Source organism: Chelonia mydas, chromosome 11 (assembly GCF_015237465.2).
Source record: "Chelonia mydas isolate rCheMyd1 chromosome 11, rCheMyd1.pri.v2, whole genome shotgun sequence".
Lineage (NCBI taxonomy): Eukaryota > Metazoa > Chordata > Testudines > Cheloniidae > Chelonia > Chelonia mydas.
The window spans coordinates 77,608,275-77,625,407 of record NC_051251.2 but is presented as its reverse complement, the minus strand read 5'-3'; the positions used below and the strand labels follow the sequence as shown (position 1 = coordinate 77,625,407).

The following is a 17,133-nucleotide window of genomic DNA, read 5'->3' as shown; positions in this document are numbered from 1 at the left end:
TTCTCCTGTCACTCTGTGCCAGCTGCTCACTGTAACCTTTGTCTTTGCTCACCCCACCTCCCCCATTGCATCCCATCTGCAATCAGGGCTCCGCTCACGGGAGCAGGGAGCACGTCATGCCTTGATTTGCTCAGGAAAGCACCTCCACCATTTGAGGGCTGTGTGTTAAACAACAAGGCTTGTGTGGGGATCTGGCTCTCATTTCCGAGCTATCTGAGAGACATCGGCTTCCTCGGTCCCGTGGGCAATCCACGCCTCTTACCTTTTCTGGCTGGAACACAATACTACCAAGGCCTCGCAGACTGAGCTTACGTATCACGGGATTTGTGTCTTTGCTCCATTCCATGAGCTGCGCCCGGAGCTCTGATTTTGTCAGCACTGTCTCAATGGAAGGACTCTGGAGAAACTGGAAAGAGCCAAATCAACATCAGGTTGAGGAACAGAGGTCTTCCTGTGTGGTCTGTTCCCTGGACAGTCGTCTTTACCAAAGGGCCACTTACTCCCACCCAAAGTCTCTGGTGCGTAGGGAGCCAGTTGCTGCTGTTTCAGTTGGTTCATTCCCAAAAGTTGGACTCGTGCACAAATCACAAATCAACCCCCAGGGAAAGGGGCGTCTCCAGGCCTCATTGAGCGCCATGCAGAGACCCCTGGGACAGAAGAAAAGCACAACCCCAGGAAAAGGTGAGGAGAGAAGCAAGGCCTTGGGGCACTGGAGAAACATCCCCTCTTGCCCCATAATCCCACCGAGGCACATCCAGCCAGGAGCAATCTCACCCTGTCTCTCCCTCCCTCTCTTTGCCATGCCCCACAACCATCTTTGTGCGGAGAGGAGCTAGCCGGCGGTAAGGCTGCTGAGCTGCTGACAATGTGCCCCAGAGCTTACTGGCCTGAGCTGCTCTCCAGAAAGCTCCCTTGTGCCTGTCAACTAATGAATCTCACCTCAATACAGAAAGCCATGGCGATCGTTCTCTGCTCCTCCTCCCTCTCACTCTGGACGATGGTGAGTGCCTCTCTGAAAACTGCAGGGAGCTGAGGGTTCTCACACTCGATCATGGCTCTGGAACATGGAACAGAAAGTCCCTTAAAGAAAAGGAGGACTTGTGGCACCTTAGAGACTAACCAATTTATTTGAGCATAAGCTTTCGTGAGCTACAGCTCACTTCATCGGATGCATACTGTGGAAAGTGTAGAAGATCTTTTTATATACACACAAAGCATGAAAAAATACCTCCTCCCACCCCACTCTCCTGCTGGTAATAGCTTATCTAAAGTGATCACTCTCCTTACAGTGTATATCTTCTGTCCCAGGGGTCTCTGCATGGCGCTCAATGAGGCCTGGAGACACCCCTTTCCCTGGGGGCTGATTTGTGATTTGTGGGGGGCGGGGGGTGCGGGGGGTGAGAAAACCTGGATTTGTGCTGGAAATGGCCCAACTTGATTATCATACACATTGTAAGGAGAGTGGAACAGGAATATTTCACACGGAAATCCCATTCCCAAGAGAGACCCAGTGAGGAGGAAACTTTGGGCTCCCACCTTGCAATCAGGCCAACACCCTGTGAGTAGTAATATCGGGAGGCTATCGTGTCCCAACCCTGCTGAAACTGGATGATGGCAAATTCCTTCCAGTAGCCGGGCATGGAGAAAAGAGTCTTCACAGCCTCCACTGACGTGCTAAAGAGAAAAAAATACCAGTGTCAGGCAACGAGATCAGCCCCAGGCATGGCAAATCTGCAGAAGTCCTGGGACACACAGCGTGGTCAGCAGTAGCTAGCCTCCCCGAGGATAGATCCAGTGTGATATCATGGTGCTTCCCTGCCCAATGGGCCCTGTCTACACTGCTGTTTCATTGAGTTTCTAACCAATTAGTGACAATGTCGCTTCTTAAGATGATTGGTGTCATCACTCACTGTGGCTGAATACTTGATTCTTTACTGTGACAGGTAACAGGACTCAAGCGGGCATGTGGGGTCGGGTCCTTAGTTGGTGTAAGCGAGCAAAGCGATGTCAGTTTACACCACCTGAGGTGTCTTCCGGCGCCCTGGTTTTCCCATGTAGATGGAAGCCCCTCACTGTGCCCACAGAGCCAGTCGAACGGGTCCCTCTTCCTCCTGCCTGCCTGTGGGGCTGAGATCCTGCAGGGCCTGGCCCCAGGTGCTGCCAGTGTGGCTCTGTCTGCGTTTGGGGAGGGAGGCCCACAGATTTGCTCAGCAGTCAGTGATAAAAGCACTGACCCTTTGGCGGGTGGCACAGGTGGATGGATGACTGCTGCCTGAGTGTGTGGGGAAAGCAGCTGGCCTGTGGACGGCGTCAGATGAGCGAGTGTGACTCACAAGAACACACGGCTCTCAACCCTTTTCCCTCAAGAGAGACCTGCCCCCAACTGAGCCTGGGCCAACGACAGCACCCGAACCACTGATGGCCATGAACAGACCCTGGGTGTTTAGCAGAACAAATCTGTTCTTCCTTTTCCTTTCAGTCATTACCTTAGGGGGCTGAGGCAGCTGGATCCCTCCTCGGGGCTGGATGTCTCGCTGGCCATGTAGGTCTCTGGCAAGTGCAGATCCATCACATACTGCACTTGCCTGACGCAGAGGATGAGCAGCTGGGGATACATTTCCAGGATGGCTTCTCGGTATCCCCAAAGGAAAAGGACCTCGTAAATGGTCTTCATGGCCTGGAGGGGGGAAAGCATTTCACTCAACTATCCCAATCTGTCCCCTGCCCCCATTGCCATTCGCGATTGTCCTTTTGTCATGTCTCCTTTCCTCTCCAGCGTGTTACAAAAGAGGATTGGCTCCTGAGAGGGGAGGAGACATTTGGAAGGTCCTGAACCTTCCCCCATTCCTGGAACGGAAGCAGGATGGAACCCTATGGAAAGATCAGAAGAGTCTGGGTGATGTTATTCCCCGTTATTTCTCTTAATGGTGCAGACCCTGTGCTTTGGCTTTCCAGCCGTGACTGGACGGGCTGAAACCATCCTGAGGAGATGCGTTCTCATAGGCCCAGTGTTTCTGGCCCAGTCAAAAGTACTGGACATCTCAAGATCCCATGCTGGGAAGATTTCTAGCCACAGTTTACAAAGCCAGAAACCTGGATACTTCCAAGAGACGCCCGAACTGCACCTGCTCACTAAAGGGCCATCTAAAGCAGAAGACGACTCAGCCAGGGTACCAGCAGATAAACCACTTAAGATCTGTAACTTTTACCTGGGGGAAACTTTGTTTACACCTCTTTGGTTTGATTGGAGGTAGCCAGGACACACGAAGGTCTGGTCTACATGACAGAGTTAGGTCAACACAAGGCCACTCACCCAGCATCACCCTAACTATGGAATTTCCTTCCCATTGGCAGAACTGCCCCTGGGTGCCAAATTCCTAACTCCACCTCCACAAGGGGCAGAAAGTCCAAGTCAATGCAGTTCGGTCGATGCAGTGTCAGTGTAGACACCACGTCGTTTACGTCAACTGACTCTCAGGAGCCTTCCCGCAATGCCCCACCCTGACCGAGGAATTGCGACAAGCGCTTCTGGTGAGGACGTGCGCTGCTGGCACCAGGGCTGGCTCCAGCTTTTTGGCTGCCCCAAGCGGAGAAGGAAAAAAAAAAGAAAAACCCGATTGAGCTGCCCCCGAAGTGGCGCTGAAGAGGAAGAGAGGGAATGAAGGACCCGCTGCCGAATTACCGCCGAAGACCCGGACTTGCCGCCCCAACTCTATTGGCTGCCCCACGCTCCTGCTTCCTTTGCTGGCACCCGGAGCCGGCCCTCGCTGACACACGCAGCAAAGTGCAGCCCCACCCAAGGGATGGGCTTGCTGTGGCGGCTGTGAGCCGAGGGAGGTTAGGTCAGCTGAACTGTGTAGTGGAGCTGTGGCCTGAAGCTCAGACGGGGTGAAGCTCACACACACACACACACACACACACACACACACACACACACACACACACAAAGATGCACCATCCTCCCTGCAGTGGCGGGTTCGCAAAGTGACATCTCAAATCTCACTTACAGCCAGAGACACATGGCCGCTCTTCTCCTCCCGGCGTCTCTGCTGGAGCTTGTCCAGCAGCTGCCGCAGCACCTCCCTGGTGAGCTGGGGTTCTTCACCCAAGGCCTTCCACAGCTCAAGGGCACATCTGCAGAGTCAGAAACAGAAGTCAGACCTTCCCTGCCTGCCCACCTCTCGCCCTCCCCAGGGAGAGGCTTGCAATGTAGGCAGGAAAGGCGTCTCTCAGAGGAGACACCGATCGGGCCGGGGAGGCTGAGGCTGGGCAAGTCCCTTCAGAGAACGTTGTATTTATTCCTTTCCCCTAATGGGTTATTGTTCCTAAAGCCAGCACCACTGCTTCCAAACAGTGACCATGAACTGACCACAGAGTGACCAACACACTGCAGACTGCAAAATTCTGCTCTGTTACTCTAGGGTCAGTCCGGAGGAACTTGCCTGACCTCATTGGAGTTACTCTGGCTATTTGGGGGTGGAACTGAGACCCAGCGTTTGGCCAAGTGTCTCAAAGCACCTCACTCCTACTGCAGTGTGGTGGATGGGGTCAGACACTGAATCAGAACATGCCCTGATAGGAGAGGATTCAGGAGCTTGGGAGGGGAGATTGTACTGCCCAGCGTGACAGAGATGGAAGGAAACTACGATTGAAATCCCTCTCCTCTCTTCTCTCCATTCTTGCTGATCTAAGTCCTGCTGGTCCCCGCAGGCATCTGCAGAGGAAGACTGCAGACGGATCCAAAAGACTTCCAGTCATTTCACTTCCAAGTTCGGTGAGGAAGGTCGGACATGGTGGTCAAGCCCTGGAGACACTGAGAGCTAGGTTGGACAAATCAAGAGCAGATGGCCTGGAAGCAAGGTCTTCAGGAAGCTTGAATGAAATTCTGGGCCAAGGGTGCCGAGTTTCTACAGCTTGTGGGCACAGCCCCTGGAAAGCACTGTGGCTGTTCCAAGGAATTCAAACCTGAAAGGTTTACAAATCAAACACTCAAAGAAATATGAAAACCAACACTCTATTCCTCTGGTAACTGAATTGGGCAAGAAATTCAATTTCTGTCATGCTCCTCTTCAATTTGCTCTCCCATGTGACACAGATTTGTCTCTGGGCAGTGCAGAACTGCATGGCAGAAGATGCCGAGGAAAGCCGGAGTTTTGAGCTCTGGCTAGGGTCCAAGTTGAGTTTCACGGCCCCTAGGAACATGGGGATTGTGTTATAAATACCTCAGATGGATGACTCTGCAAAGTGACCAGCAATAACCAGCAGGACTCAGAGTTTACAACACATTGAGATGAAAAGAGGCACTCACCCCTCTCAGAGCTATTATTGCCGGCTGTCTGCAGACTCAGGCAGGCTGCACTGCATTTACGCTCTGGTCATGTGTAGATGATTTTTTGTCTTTTTTGCAACAATAAGCCCTGGAAATTTCTGTCTTCAGAGATTTACCTCTGCTGCACAGCTCCAGAAGAATGAGTGTATTTTTTCACCAATTCCTCAGCCACGGAATAACTAGGGATCTGATGACAGGTAACAATCCTGCACAGCGGATAGACAGATGGGCCTCATGGGCCTTTTCCATCTCTGCCTTCTCTCATGCACTAAGGAGCAGCCAGACCTCATGAGCCAGGGATGTTGAGTGAGCCCCAAAGTCATTTATTGGCCCTGTACTGGATCTGAGAGGAAGTGGGTGACCCATAGAAATCAGGCCAATGCAGGAATTCTCCAGAAAACTGGCACGTCTCCATCCCGGGGAGTGCATGAGGAGGGGTTGGCTCCTCAGCGGCTGGGCCTGGGCATCTCCTCTTAGGAAGCATGGACAGCTCTCTGCACAGCAGGAAACTCCCTCCAACTGTGTGAGCCCCACGGACCCTTCCCGGACTGTGGCCTGTCAGTGGGAGCAGGAAGAGAAATAACAGACTGAGGTGATAACAGAGCAGCTCCCTACCTGTGCGATGACAGCGTGTGAGCCACACAGGTTAGAACCACGTCCTGGGGGTGGGAGCGAGCCAGCAAGGCCGTGGCCCTCAGCGCTGCTTTTCTGGCTCTGGGATCGCAGACGTTGTCGAGCCAGATTAAGATCCCTCCCACGACGTCTCCAACCTGGAAGAATGCCAGGAAGTTGAGGGATGGATTAATCAAAGAGTGGCCTCCTCCCAGGGAACCCCTCCTGGCAGCCCCGCAAGCCGCCTCTGACCTCAGTTTCCCATCTTGGCTCCTCCCTAATCTGAAGAAAGAGGCTTTGACAAGTCCAGGAACCCCAGTCTTCCCGAGGTCTGGTTTAGCACCTTAAAGCTCAGAATCACACACAAAAGCCTTCCCCGAAACCTTACAGTGGGCACAGCCCAAACTCCCCTGATGTCCCAGGGCCTTCCCTGCCATAGCAAACTGCTCTCAGCCCTGCTCTCAAAGGCTTCCCTGCAGGAGCCTTTCCTCAGTCTCTGCAACTTCCTGTTGCTCTTTCTAGCACAATCAGTTCCTCCAGACCAGGGGTCTCAACCTAGTTTCCATTGTGGGCCACATCCAATCCTACCTGTTTGGCCCTGAGGATGTCCCATGGGGCGCAGCTCTGTGCTGATTGGGCCGCAGGTTGAGAACCACTGCTCCAGACCCCAGAGCCCACCCTAGAGATGGCAGTCCGGGCTAGTTGGATGGGGCGAGCCAGCTCCAGGCCCAGCCCTAAGGAGAACCTCTGTGCTGCGGGATTGTAAAACCTGCCGTGACAAATCTTAAAGCCGGCTGTCTACCCTCGGGCTCAGGCTATGGCACCAAGAACAGCAGTGTAGACATGGTGACTTGGTCTGGAGCCCAGGCTCTGAAGCTCCCCTCCTCCCTGGGCTTCAGAGATCAAGGTCCAGCCCAAGCCCAGAAGAGTCTGCATTCCTGTTTTGGCCCCACAGTGCCAGCCCTGGGAGCCCAAGTCCATAGGGCCAGGAGGCTTTGCAAGACAGGGTAGACAGACCCTAAAGGGACAAGCCACCCCCTCGGGCTCTTCCATGAGGAACTGGTCATTGCTCTTGCCTCTCTCGAACAAGGAGCAGGAGCTACAACCCTGGGTGGAGGATTCTGTTGACCTGTTCTGCTCGCGGGGTGGGCAACAGGATGAAAGCTTGGGAGAGACAGAGAGAGACGTGCGAGGCCAAATTCTTCCTGATACTTCAGCTGGAAAACAAGGCCCTGCAGCATGTCTGAGGAAACCATGTCTGCTCCTGGAGCCTAATGTGGAGGCTCGTCAGCAGACTAGGTAAGTGCTGCCTTGCCAGGGCTGGGGCTGTCCCACACCTTCAGTGTGGCTGGGCGTCCTCAGGGAAGTGTCAGGGCTCCAGCGGGCAGAGGACACTTCAAAACCTGACACTGCGGATCCCCGCGGCCAAGCGCTGAATGGCAAGGGGCTGAGCCAACCTTCAAAGCACCATGCTAGGGTGTCCCTGGAACGGTTTCCTAGGAGAGGCGATTCTCCCGTCCCTCTCTCTGCGCAGCATCCCCCTGCCCCACTGCGGGCGTCTCTTACTCTCTCCATCTTGTCTCCGTGGAGAGATACGATGGCCCTCAGCTCTTCCTCTGCGGCTCTAAATCTCTGCAGGGTGGGTGTTGTCAGACCCTGCACGGCTGTCATCAGCAGGGCGTGGAGCGGGGCTGAGGAAGGGTGCTCCCCGAGGGTCTGCAATGAACAGGGACAAAGCCTGTGGGGACTGAGTATTTCCCTCGGGCAGCTGCCCTGGAACAGTCTGTCCCCGGGGGAGGCTGGCAGCGCCGAGGGAGCCTGGAGACTCCGGCTGAGCCCGATTCTTCAGAAGCCTCCCCAGGTGCCAAGGTTTCCTCAGCCTTTCGTCCGCTCTCTGGCCCCCTCTCCTGAGAAGAGACGGGAGCCTCTCGGACAGTGCGGGGACCCCAAGGGCTACCCCATTTCCTCCCTCTCTAGCCCCTCCTCCCAGGACGCCCAGCTTTTGCTGAGAAAACCTCAATGTCCTGCAAAGCCCATTCGAGTTGCTCCTTGAGTGTCGCCGAGGGGTCACTGGAGAACCTGACCCATGTCCCATCCCACCCCGAGCGCCTGAGCAGATTGGCTCAGCAACTCTGGCAGCCCACAGTGTCTGCGAGGAAAGCAGTGAGAATAGGGCCCAAAGGGAAACGCCCTCTTCCTTCCCCACCCCGCAGCGTGTGGCGCTGCCAGAAAACAGGCAGGAATCAGCGGCAGGAGAGAAAGTAGCTGAGACTGAAGGAGCGAGTCTGCCTGGCTCAGGAGAACCCCAAACCGTGGGCCTCCGGGGCCAGAGCCCTGTGGGTCAGAACTCACTGGGCACAATGTTACTCCTGGGGGCCCGGTTCCAGGGTCACCTCAACCCAGGGCCTGGGGTGCTCGAGGCCTTTGCCCTGGTGTCTCAGGGCAGCCCCTGGGGATTGCTGCAGCGGGGCTGCGTGGCGCTGGATTAGCACCGTCTGTCCTGGATGCCTGCAGCTGAGGACGCCGTAGAGCACACCGGAGTGGCCGACTCGCATACAGACTCCAGCCCCCCGGCACCTCAGGAGCTCCCAGAATTGCAGACTTTTGTCTGCGCTGCAGGGTGCTCTGTCACTGACAGCAAGAGTCACAACGGCGTCGAGGTGCCTTTGTAACTGGGACGGAGCCCAGATGTTGCAGGCGGGATCGAACCTGGGATCTCAGTGCAGGAGCCGCTACCACATGAGCTAAAACCCACGCGGCTGTCAGCTCAGGCTGGAGAGCAGACTCATCGGGTCTGTCTCGAAGTGGTCCTGGTGCCACGAGATGGGCCAGAACCCCACAGCCAGGAGATACGCGGGTCACCCCGACAAGGGCAGGGATGGGCCTGGTCTGACTTTCAGCCGTGCCTGTGTGCCATGGGAAGTGCCTCAGAATCAGGCACCTGAGCCAGGCACGTCTGCCAATCCCACGAAGCACCTCTGGACTTCTTTAGGTGCCTAAACCCCCTTGTCAAACTGGGCCTCCTTCCACAACCCAGAGAAACTCGTAAAGACTGGCTGGAGTTGATCACACTTCAAGAGTGTTCCTTTTCAGCCCCCTGAGCAAGGGGCAGGTCGTTCTCCTGTCAGAGATCCCAGCTCCGGGAGATATTAACACACACAGCAAGGGGTGCTTTCCATGAGCACAGCCACTCAGCGTCATTACCATCGTCATAGGGGAGATGCTCGTTAATGAGGAGACGGGAGCGCGCTCTTCTTCCTGCTCTTCTGGGCTCCCTTTTTCCCACTTCTCCTTCGTCTCCGACGGCTCCTTCTTCGTCCCTGCAGCAGAAAGAAACATTCTTAACATTTTGCTTTTCCATGTCTTCTCCCTGGTTTCCAGAGGGTGGAAGCTGGGCACAGAGCCTTGAAGCGAATTGCCCCGGGTCAGACTGAAGGTTGTTGGCAGAGCTGAGCAGAGAACTCCGATCTCATGACTCTTAGCTGGGGGCTTTTACCAAACAAGGCTTCCTCTTACCTCGGGGCCGGTTTCTTTTCTATTCTACTCTTCCTCTCCCCTTGCCCACCTTTCCCGTCAGTGACGGGCCACAGGCCTCATTTTGCATTTAACCCCCCAAGAAGCAATGACTCAGCTCTGGTACGGTTCCCAGCTGTGACCTGCTGAGACCTCGGGAGCATTTTCCTGATGAAAGGGACCCGATCCAGGAGAAAAGAAATGATTTCCTCCAACGTCCAGCCTCTCTGTTCCCCTTACAGCCTGGAGCAATGTTAGTACTCCCCACCCCACAGGGCCAGAACCCAAGAGGGGGTGACCTGACATTGTCAGCTCTCCCCACCTCAGCGATGGACCTCTGCCACCCTCTCCAAGAGGATCCGGCACTGAATGGATTCCAGAGTCTGAGGTACCCATCACTGTCCCATGAGACGGCCCTGATGTGGAAGTGTAAGGGGACTGTTGGCCCCTTACTCAAACTCAGTGGGGTTTTGGGTTGGCTAGGTCCCAGTCCCAAAAGGAAGGGGAAGGGTGGATGGGAAACCAGGACTCTAATACTGACAGTCCTCAGGGGCCACGGGGAGAGGCCAACGCTCCAGGTCAGCCTGATTGACAGGGCGGGCAGGCTAATGACGGAGTCAGGGGGTCGGAAAGGTCCCCGTCCTCCACGCGAGCTGGAATTGCCTGGGTCAGGCAGCGTGGAGCCGAGCTAAGGAGAGAGCAGGGGCCCGAGCTGAGCTGGGGAGCAGAGGCGGGCAGGCCAGCGGGGCAGAGACACAGCCCAGGGAGAGCAGACCCTGGGCTGGGAGCAGGGCTGCAGCCACAGAGCCAGCGGGGCCGGAGAAGCAGCCCCGGGGCTGGAGGCAGAGCAGCAGCATCAGTGCTGAGGCAGGGTGGAGCCGGAGCTCGAACAGTGGGGCTGGGGCTGGAGCCGGAGCAGTCTGGAGCTGGGTGCGGAGAGCAACTGGGGCCAGCCAAGGGGGGACCCTGGCAAAGGGCCCAGCGCAGAGAGACACCCCCAGCCAAGGGTCCTTGCAGGCCAGACTGAGAGGGGGATCTGAACCCGGCGGGAAGGAGGGTCCCACCCCCCAAAGTACGGAGGTGTGTGGTCACCACCAGAGCAAGTGTCCGACCCGCAGCATCCCTGCAGCACAGCCAGGGCCGGAGAAGGGGCCTGGGACCTACAAGGCACCAACTGTGAACGGCCTTGACGTTCCAGAGACATGGTTTGTGATGTTCCCTGCCACAGAGCGGGGTGATGTGTTTTCCTTTCATCTTTCCCATTTTTCCTTATTCTTTTTCAGATTAATTGCTGATTAAATAAACTGTATTTGCTTTAAATCGTATGTAATGATCAGTGGGTCAGGGAAGTGCCCAGTGCAGAGAGAGTACCCTGGAATTGGGACACCCTAGCCCCTGTCCTAGGTGGCCACAGCAAGGTTGGGGGTCGAGCCCCCAGGAATCCTGGCCCAGCCTTGTTGGGGTTACGAGGACTCTGCCAGACAGGAGAGTGGAAGGGGAGTCCTCCAGGGCAGGGAGGCCTCTGGGGAAAGGAAGTGGGAGCAAGGACTCAGATCCTTCCTCTAGCCCATTTCACCAGAGTAGTGCAGAAGCCAGGAAAGTTCCCCACAATAGCGGGACTGTTCCCCTGCTTCCATAAGGCTTGTAGAGTGACTGGTGTGAGTATTCCTCACATGCTCCTTGCTAACCATGTGGTTTGTATCCTCACCTGTAAGATCCAGTTCAACTTTGTCTTCCTTCTCCTGCAGCTTCTTCTCCTCTGACTCCACCTGGTTCTTGGCTGCTTTCTTCTTCTTCTTCTTCTTCTTCTTCTTCTTCTCCTTCTTCTCCTTCTTCAGGGAAAAGCACGTCCACCTTCTTGGAGAGGAAACTGTTCTCTCCTCATCGCTATCTGCCATCGAGTTGTCAGATTGGCTACAGACACAGAGTCTTTTCATGCCTGAGAGGATCTTCCACGAGCATTTGCTTCTTGTGGGCTTCTCTGGCAAGGCCTGTTCTTGCTGGCTGATGGCAGAGCATGCCTCCATGGCTGCAGGCTGGACGACCACGGTGTGCACATGGCTCTCTCTGTGCTCCCGAGAGGTGAGTCTTTGAAAAAAGGAACGAAGCCTGGAATAGAAAGAAGGAGGAAATGGGTTTTTCTGTCCTACTCTAAAGGAAGGGAATTTGTGTCCCCAGGATTGGGGGGAGGGATAGCTCAGTGGTTTGAGCGCTGGCTTGCTAAACCCAGGGTTGTGAGTTCAATCCTTGAGGGGGCCATTTAGGGATCTGGGGCAAAAATTGGGGATTGGTCCTGCTTTGAGCAGGGGGTTGGACTAGATGACCTCCTGAGGTCCCTTCCAAACCTGATATTCTATGATTCTATGATTCCCAGATCCAAGAGAGTGGTCTTTTGAAATCATCTGCTCCTCTAATAGCCAGGACTGGTTCATACAACCAAGAACATAAGCAACAAAAGACTGGCCACACTGGGTCAAACAAAAGGTCCATCTAGCCCTGTAGCCTGTCTTCCGACAGTGGCCAGTGCCAGGTGCCCCAGAGGGAATGAACAGAGAATCATCAAGTGATCCATTCCTGTTGCTCACTCCTGGCTTCTGGCAAACAGAGGCTAGGGACACCATCCCTTCCCAGCTTGGCTAATAGCCACTGATGGACCTATTCTCCAGGAATTTATCTCATTCATTTTTGAATCCTCTTATAATCTTGGCCTTCACAACATCCTCCAGCAAAGAGATCCACACATTAACTGTGTGTTGTGTGGAAAGAATACGTCCTTTTATTTGTTTGAAATTTGCTGCTTATTAAGAAAGGTTTCAAAGGGGGCACTTGGAGTTGAACCAAGGACCATTTAATGTGCAGTCAAACACTCTATCGCTGAGCTCTACCCCCATGACTAGACCCAGCCCCAGGTGAAGACACTTGGGACCATGGTGAAAGAGGAATTCTTCTGGGGAAGTCCAAGGGCCCGTGTTATGCAGGGCAGACTAGATGATCAGGGCTGGCCTTAGAGCCTTTGAAACTGTGAATTTATGAACCTAAAGTTGCCTTTAACGGCTAGTATGAAAATTGCTGCTCCTGTCCCAGAGGAGATGCGTTGAGGTTTCCTTGGGGAGAGGCACCAGGATCCCCGTTCCACCTTTGTCACAGCCTTTCTGGGACACAGCACATCACAGCTTCTCCCCTTTTGCTCTATAACAAGAAACCTCCACGCACCAGATCCGTAATCCCGTCCTAGCCCAGTCACTGGCTCCAGTTCCTAGCCTGACTCTCACCCCATGGAGCTCACGCCTCCTCTGCTAATGGACAGACATGGAAACAGCCAAGGTCAACTTCTGTTTTCTTTGCTCATTGCCTGGGCCTAGTTGCAAAAATGCTTCATTATTAACCCCACTCCTTTGTGCACAGAATGTTGGGACTCTGGGAACAGTCAGGGCCAAGCCGAAAACCAAGACACCTCTGTTCCCAGAGAAGCCAGGAAAAGGAACAAAGGATTGTCATCTAGAAGGCTTGAGGGTCTGGAAGGATGGATTAGCAGCTGCAAATATGTTGACTTATTCTCAACTATTTCAAAATCTGGACTGTATTAGCAGGGGGAAAATAACCAGTAAACTTTAACTGAAGAATTTCCCATACTATTTATAACGTCCAATCAGAACAATAGGCCACCCAAACAATGACAAAGAAATCACAGCGAGACCCATGACAAATTTAGGCTGCAGTTTATTTAAACCTCTTTCCTGGAAAGGAATTGCAGGGGGGATTTGACACGTCTATTGTATGTAGCCCAATGGGGGTATAGTAGAATTTGTAGAGAGTTTTGAAGTCTCTCTCCATGAGATTATTTCTGAGAGAACTACCAAGATGGCAGCCAGGGGATGGGAGTGGAGCTGGATCACTTTCAATAGCTTCAGATTTATTTCTTCTGCATATTTGAGCTCATTTATGTGTCTTTCAATCATGTAAATTCTGAGACCGATCTTGTCTCAATACACATACATTAGACAATCATGACATGAGACAAAGGGTTTATATTCACTACTTGAAGGCAAGGAGTGCATTAGGGTCAACTCCAAGGGAAATACTATTGATGGAGCTACCAATCTAAATGCTAGACCACTTTTTTATCTTCCCTTTAGGTTATACCCATGGAAATTCACCCATACTAGTCTGCTGAGAGATAAAAGCATCGAAATCTGCCTCCAAAGACCGGGAAAGGCTGAAGCAGACGGAGAAGGGAGAGACGCCCACATTCAAATCAAAACGGAACGCTGAGACCTGACTGTTGCAACGCTGCCCCCCCCCCGTCCCTGCCCCGGGGGGGCCGAGCTGAGCCTGAGAAGAGCCAGGATTGACCAATGAACATTGCCAAAGAGCCCCAGTAACACGCCAGCAGCCCCCATCCACCACCCCCTCCAGCCCCCAGCACCTCCCGCCCCGCGGCAGCCCCGCCCGTCAGCGCCTCCCCCTCCCTCCCCACTCCTCCCGCCCGCCGCAATCGGCTGTTCTGCTGTGCGCAGGGGGCTCTGGTGGGGAAGGGGCAGGAGCGAGGGCATGGCAGGCTCGGGGGAAGGGGCAGGGGCCTTGGGGGAAGGGGTGGAGAGGTGGCAGGACCTGGGGCAGAGCAGGGGTTTGAGCAGTGAGCACCCCACAGCGTATGGGAAAGTTGGCATCTGTAGCTCCAGCCTCGGAGTCAGCGCTGTGCAAGGAGCCGCGTATTAACCTCTGACGAGCCGCATGCGGCCCCGGAGCCCCAGGTCGGCCACCCCTGCCCGAGGGGAAGGAGGCACCAACCTGTCATGTGCGATCGAAGGAGCAGGAAAAGAATCTGGGAATTACCTTCTGTAAAAACTCATCTTTTGTCGAAAACCTGTGGAAAAAGCTGATGCAAGAAGTTGTTGACAGAGGGATAGTCCGCGTCTCTCAGCAGCTCCTTGGGTCACCAGCCGTTGTCAACCAAGCCAGTTGGCAGACTGAAGGCAGGGCAAGAATGCTGAGGCCGAACAGTCTTTGCTGTTGGCATCCGTGACCTCACAATCAACTTAAGCATCAACACACACAGACCCCCCCACCCAGAGAGACACACACACACAGAAGCTGGAAACAATTACAACAAGGAGAGATGCACCGAAAATCTCGAGGACTTTTGATTTGGGGGAGGGCATCATCGGCGCTGACTGCATGGGTGCCCCGGGGCTGGAGCACCCATGGGGAAAAATTAGTGGGTGCTTAGCACCCACCGGCAGCCAAGCTCTGCCCTCCCCCAGAGCATCTCCCGCTGACCAACTCCTCCCCCACCCTCCCAGGGCCCAATATTCCCATTGCTATGACTGCTTGCTGTGTGCACCACAATCTCTGTCAGAGTAAGGGGGAGACGTTTATGGCGGGGTGGGAAGTTGAGGCAAATTGCCTGGCCGCTGGTTACGCGCAGCCAGGCACCAGGGCGGTTAGAAGAGCACAGCGGGGTGCGCTGCGCATCAGACAAGTTTGAAAACCAGTTTCATGGCTGGCCAGGCTACGGGGTGACACTTCTGTTTGTTCCTCCTTGATGAAAACCTGCCCCCTTGGTTCTCACTACGTCCCTGTAAGCCAACCGCCCTCCCCTCCCCACTTCGATCACTGCTTGCAGAGGCAAGAAAGTCATTGTTTCAAATTCATGCATTCTTTATTAATTCGTCACACAAATAGAGGGAGAACTGCCAAGGTAGCCCGGGTGGGGTGGGGGAGGAGGGAAGCACCGGCTGGGGTGCGGGAGGAGGGAAGGACAAGGCCACACTGCACTTCACACTTCTTGAATGCCAGCCGTCTGTTGCTTGAGCAGTCCTCTGGGCTGGAGTGGCTGGGTGCCCGCAGCCCTGCCCCCCGCGCTCTTGGGTGTCTGGGTGAGGAGGCTATGGGGCTTGGGGAGGAGGGCGGTTGGTGACACGGGGGCTGCAGTGGCGGTCTGTGCCTTTCCTCAACCATACGCCGGAGCATCTCCGTTTGATCCGCCAGTCGCCTCAGCATTGCATCCTGCCTCCTCCCATCATGCTGCTGCCACCTTTCCTCTGGAGCCGCCAGCTCTCCTGTTGCTCCCGCCACCTGTCCTCTCGCGCGTCCCTCCTGTCCTCGCGTTCATTCTGTGCTTTCCGGGCTCTGCCACGGTCTGCCTCCAGGCATTCGGCTGGGCTCTTTCAGTTTGGGTGGACGGCACGAGCTCAGAGAACGGTTCATCGCCAGTGGGTTTTTTCCCCTTCTTCTCTGTGCCAGCCCCCGGGACGGAGATGCGAGTGGCAGCGTTGAAACATTTGCAGATGCGGGAGGGAAAAAAGGGAGAGTAAAACTGAAAGAGACACACTGGCCATTGAAAAGGAGGGGCTGATGTTTTCGGGTTAATGCGCAGCACAAACCCAACTAACCGCCCCCCCCAACACCCCCCCCTCCAATTCTCTGGGATGATCGCTTCTCCCCTCCCCCGACCGCGTGGCTAACCGCTGGGATGATTTCTTTTCAGCCACAGGCAAACAGCCCAGCAGGAACAGCCACCTCTGACTGTCCCCTTAATAAAATTCCCCGATTTCAGCCAGGTGACGGTGAATGATGTCACTCTCCTGAGGATAACACAGAGAGATAAGGAACGGATGTTGCTTGAATGCCAGCACACACCGGGACCACACGCTGCCAGGCTTTCTTATGCAATGACTCCAGACTACGTGCTACTGGCCTGCCGTGGGAAAGTGTCCTACCATGGAGGACGCGATAAGGCTGCCTTCCCCAGAAACCTTTTGCAAAGGCTTTGGGAGTACCTCCAGGACAGCTACATTGAGATGTCCCTGGAGGATTTCCGCTCCATCCCCGGACACGTGAACAGACTTTTCCTATAGCTGTACTGGCCGCGAATGCATCCCAAGTCTTCAGGGCAAATTAATCATTAAACACGCTTGCTTTTAAACCGTGTATTATATTTACAAAGGTACACTCACCAGAGATGCCTTCTCCGCCTTCAAGGTCCTGGAGCCCGGGTTGGGAGGGTCCTGTCTCCAGGGCGATCAACAGTTCCTGGCTGTCAGGGAAAACGGTTTCTCCACTTTCCTGGTCGGTGGTATCTTTAATCTCCCCCTCGTCATCATCTTCCTCGTCCCCCAAATCCTCATCCCTGTGTCGTGAGATTCCCTTGCTGGAGTCCACGTACAGGGGTGGGGTAGTTGTAGGGGCACCCCCTAGAACTGCATGCAGCTCATCATAGAAGCGGCATGTCTGGGGCTCTGACCCCGAGCGGGCGTTTGCCTCTTGGGTTTTTTGGTAGGCTTGCCTGAGCTTCTTAAGTTTCACACGGCACTGCTGCGGGTCCCTGTGATAGCCTCTGTTCTTGGAGATTTTTTCAAATATTTTGGCATTCTGTCTTTTGGAACGAAGTTCTGATAGCACGGATCCGTCTCCCCATACAGCAATCAGATCCAGTGCCTCCCGTTCGGGCCATGCTGGAGCTCTTTTGCGATTGTGGGACTCCATGGTCACCTCTGCTGACGGGATCTGCACGGTCACCTGTGCTGATCAGCCTGCCACGCTGGCCAAACAGGAAATGAAATTCAAAAGTTCGCGGGGCTTTTGCTGTCTGCCTGGCCAGTGCATCTGAGCTGAGAGTGCTGTCCAGAGCGGTCACAATGGAGCACTGTGGGATAGCTCCCGGAGGACAAAACGGT

At 54.7% G+C, this 17,133-nt stretch overlaps 1 protein-coding gene across 1 annotated transcript; it reads right to left on the bottom strand.

Annotated features, from left to right (window-relative positions):
- Positions 1-125: 125 nt before the first annotated feature.
- On the bottom strand, positions 126-9,217 carry LOC119567382 (maestro heat-like repeat family member 5). Its single transcript, XM_037912739.2, has 8 exons — positions 9,146-9,217; positions 7,508-7,657; positions 5,945-6,099; positions 4,008-4,134; positions 2,487-2,677; positions 1,537-1,674; positions 940-1,057; positions 126-406 (listed from the first exon to the last, which is right to left on the bottom strand). The coding sequence occupies exons 1-8, from the start codon at positions 9,152-9,154 to the stop codon at positions 131-133; spliced, it is 1,164 nt and encodes a 387-aa protein (XP_037768667.2). The 5' UTR covers positions 9,155-9,217; the 3' UTR covers positions 126-130.
- Positions 9,218-17,133: the final 7,916 nt, after the last annotated feature.

Excerpts from the sequence above, each read along its gene's own strand:
- LOC119567382 (XM_037912739.2), bottom strand. Across the intron at positions 2,678-4,007 it reads GCGGCCATGTGTCTCTGGCT|GCCATGAAGACCATTTACGA; the intron begins GTAAGTGAGATT and ends TCCCCCCTCCAG. Across the intron at positions 407-939 it reads CCATGGCTTTCTGTATTGAG|TTTCTCCAGAGTCCTTCCAT; the intron begins GTGAGATTCATT and ends GGCTCTTTCCAG.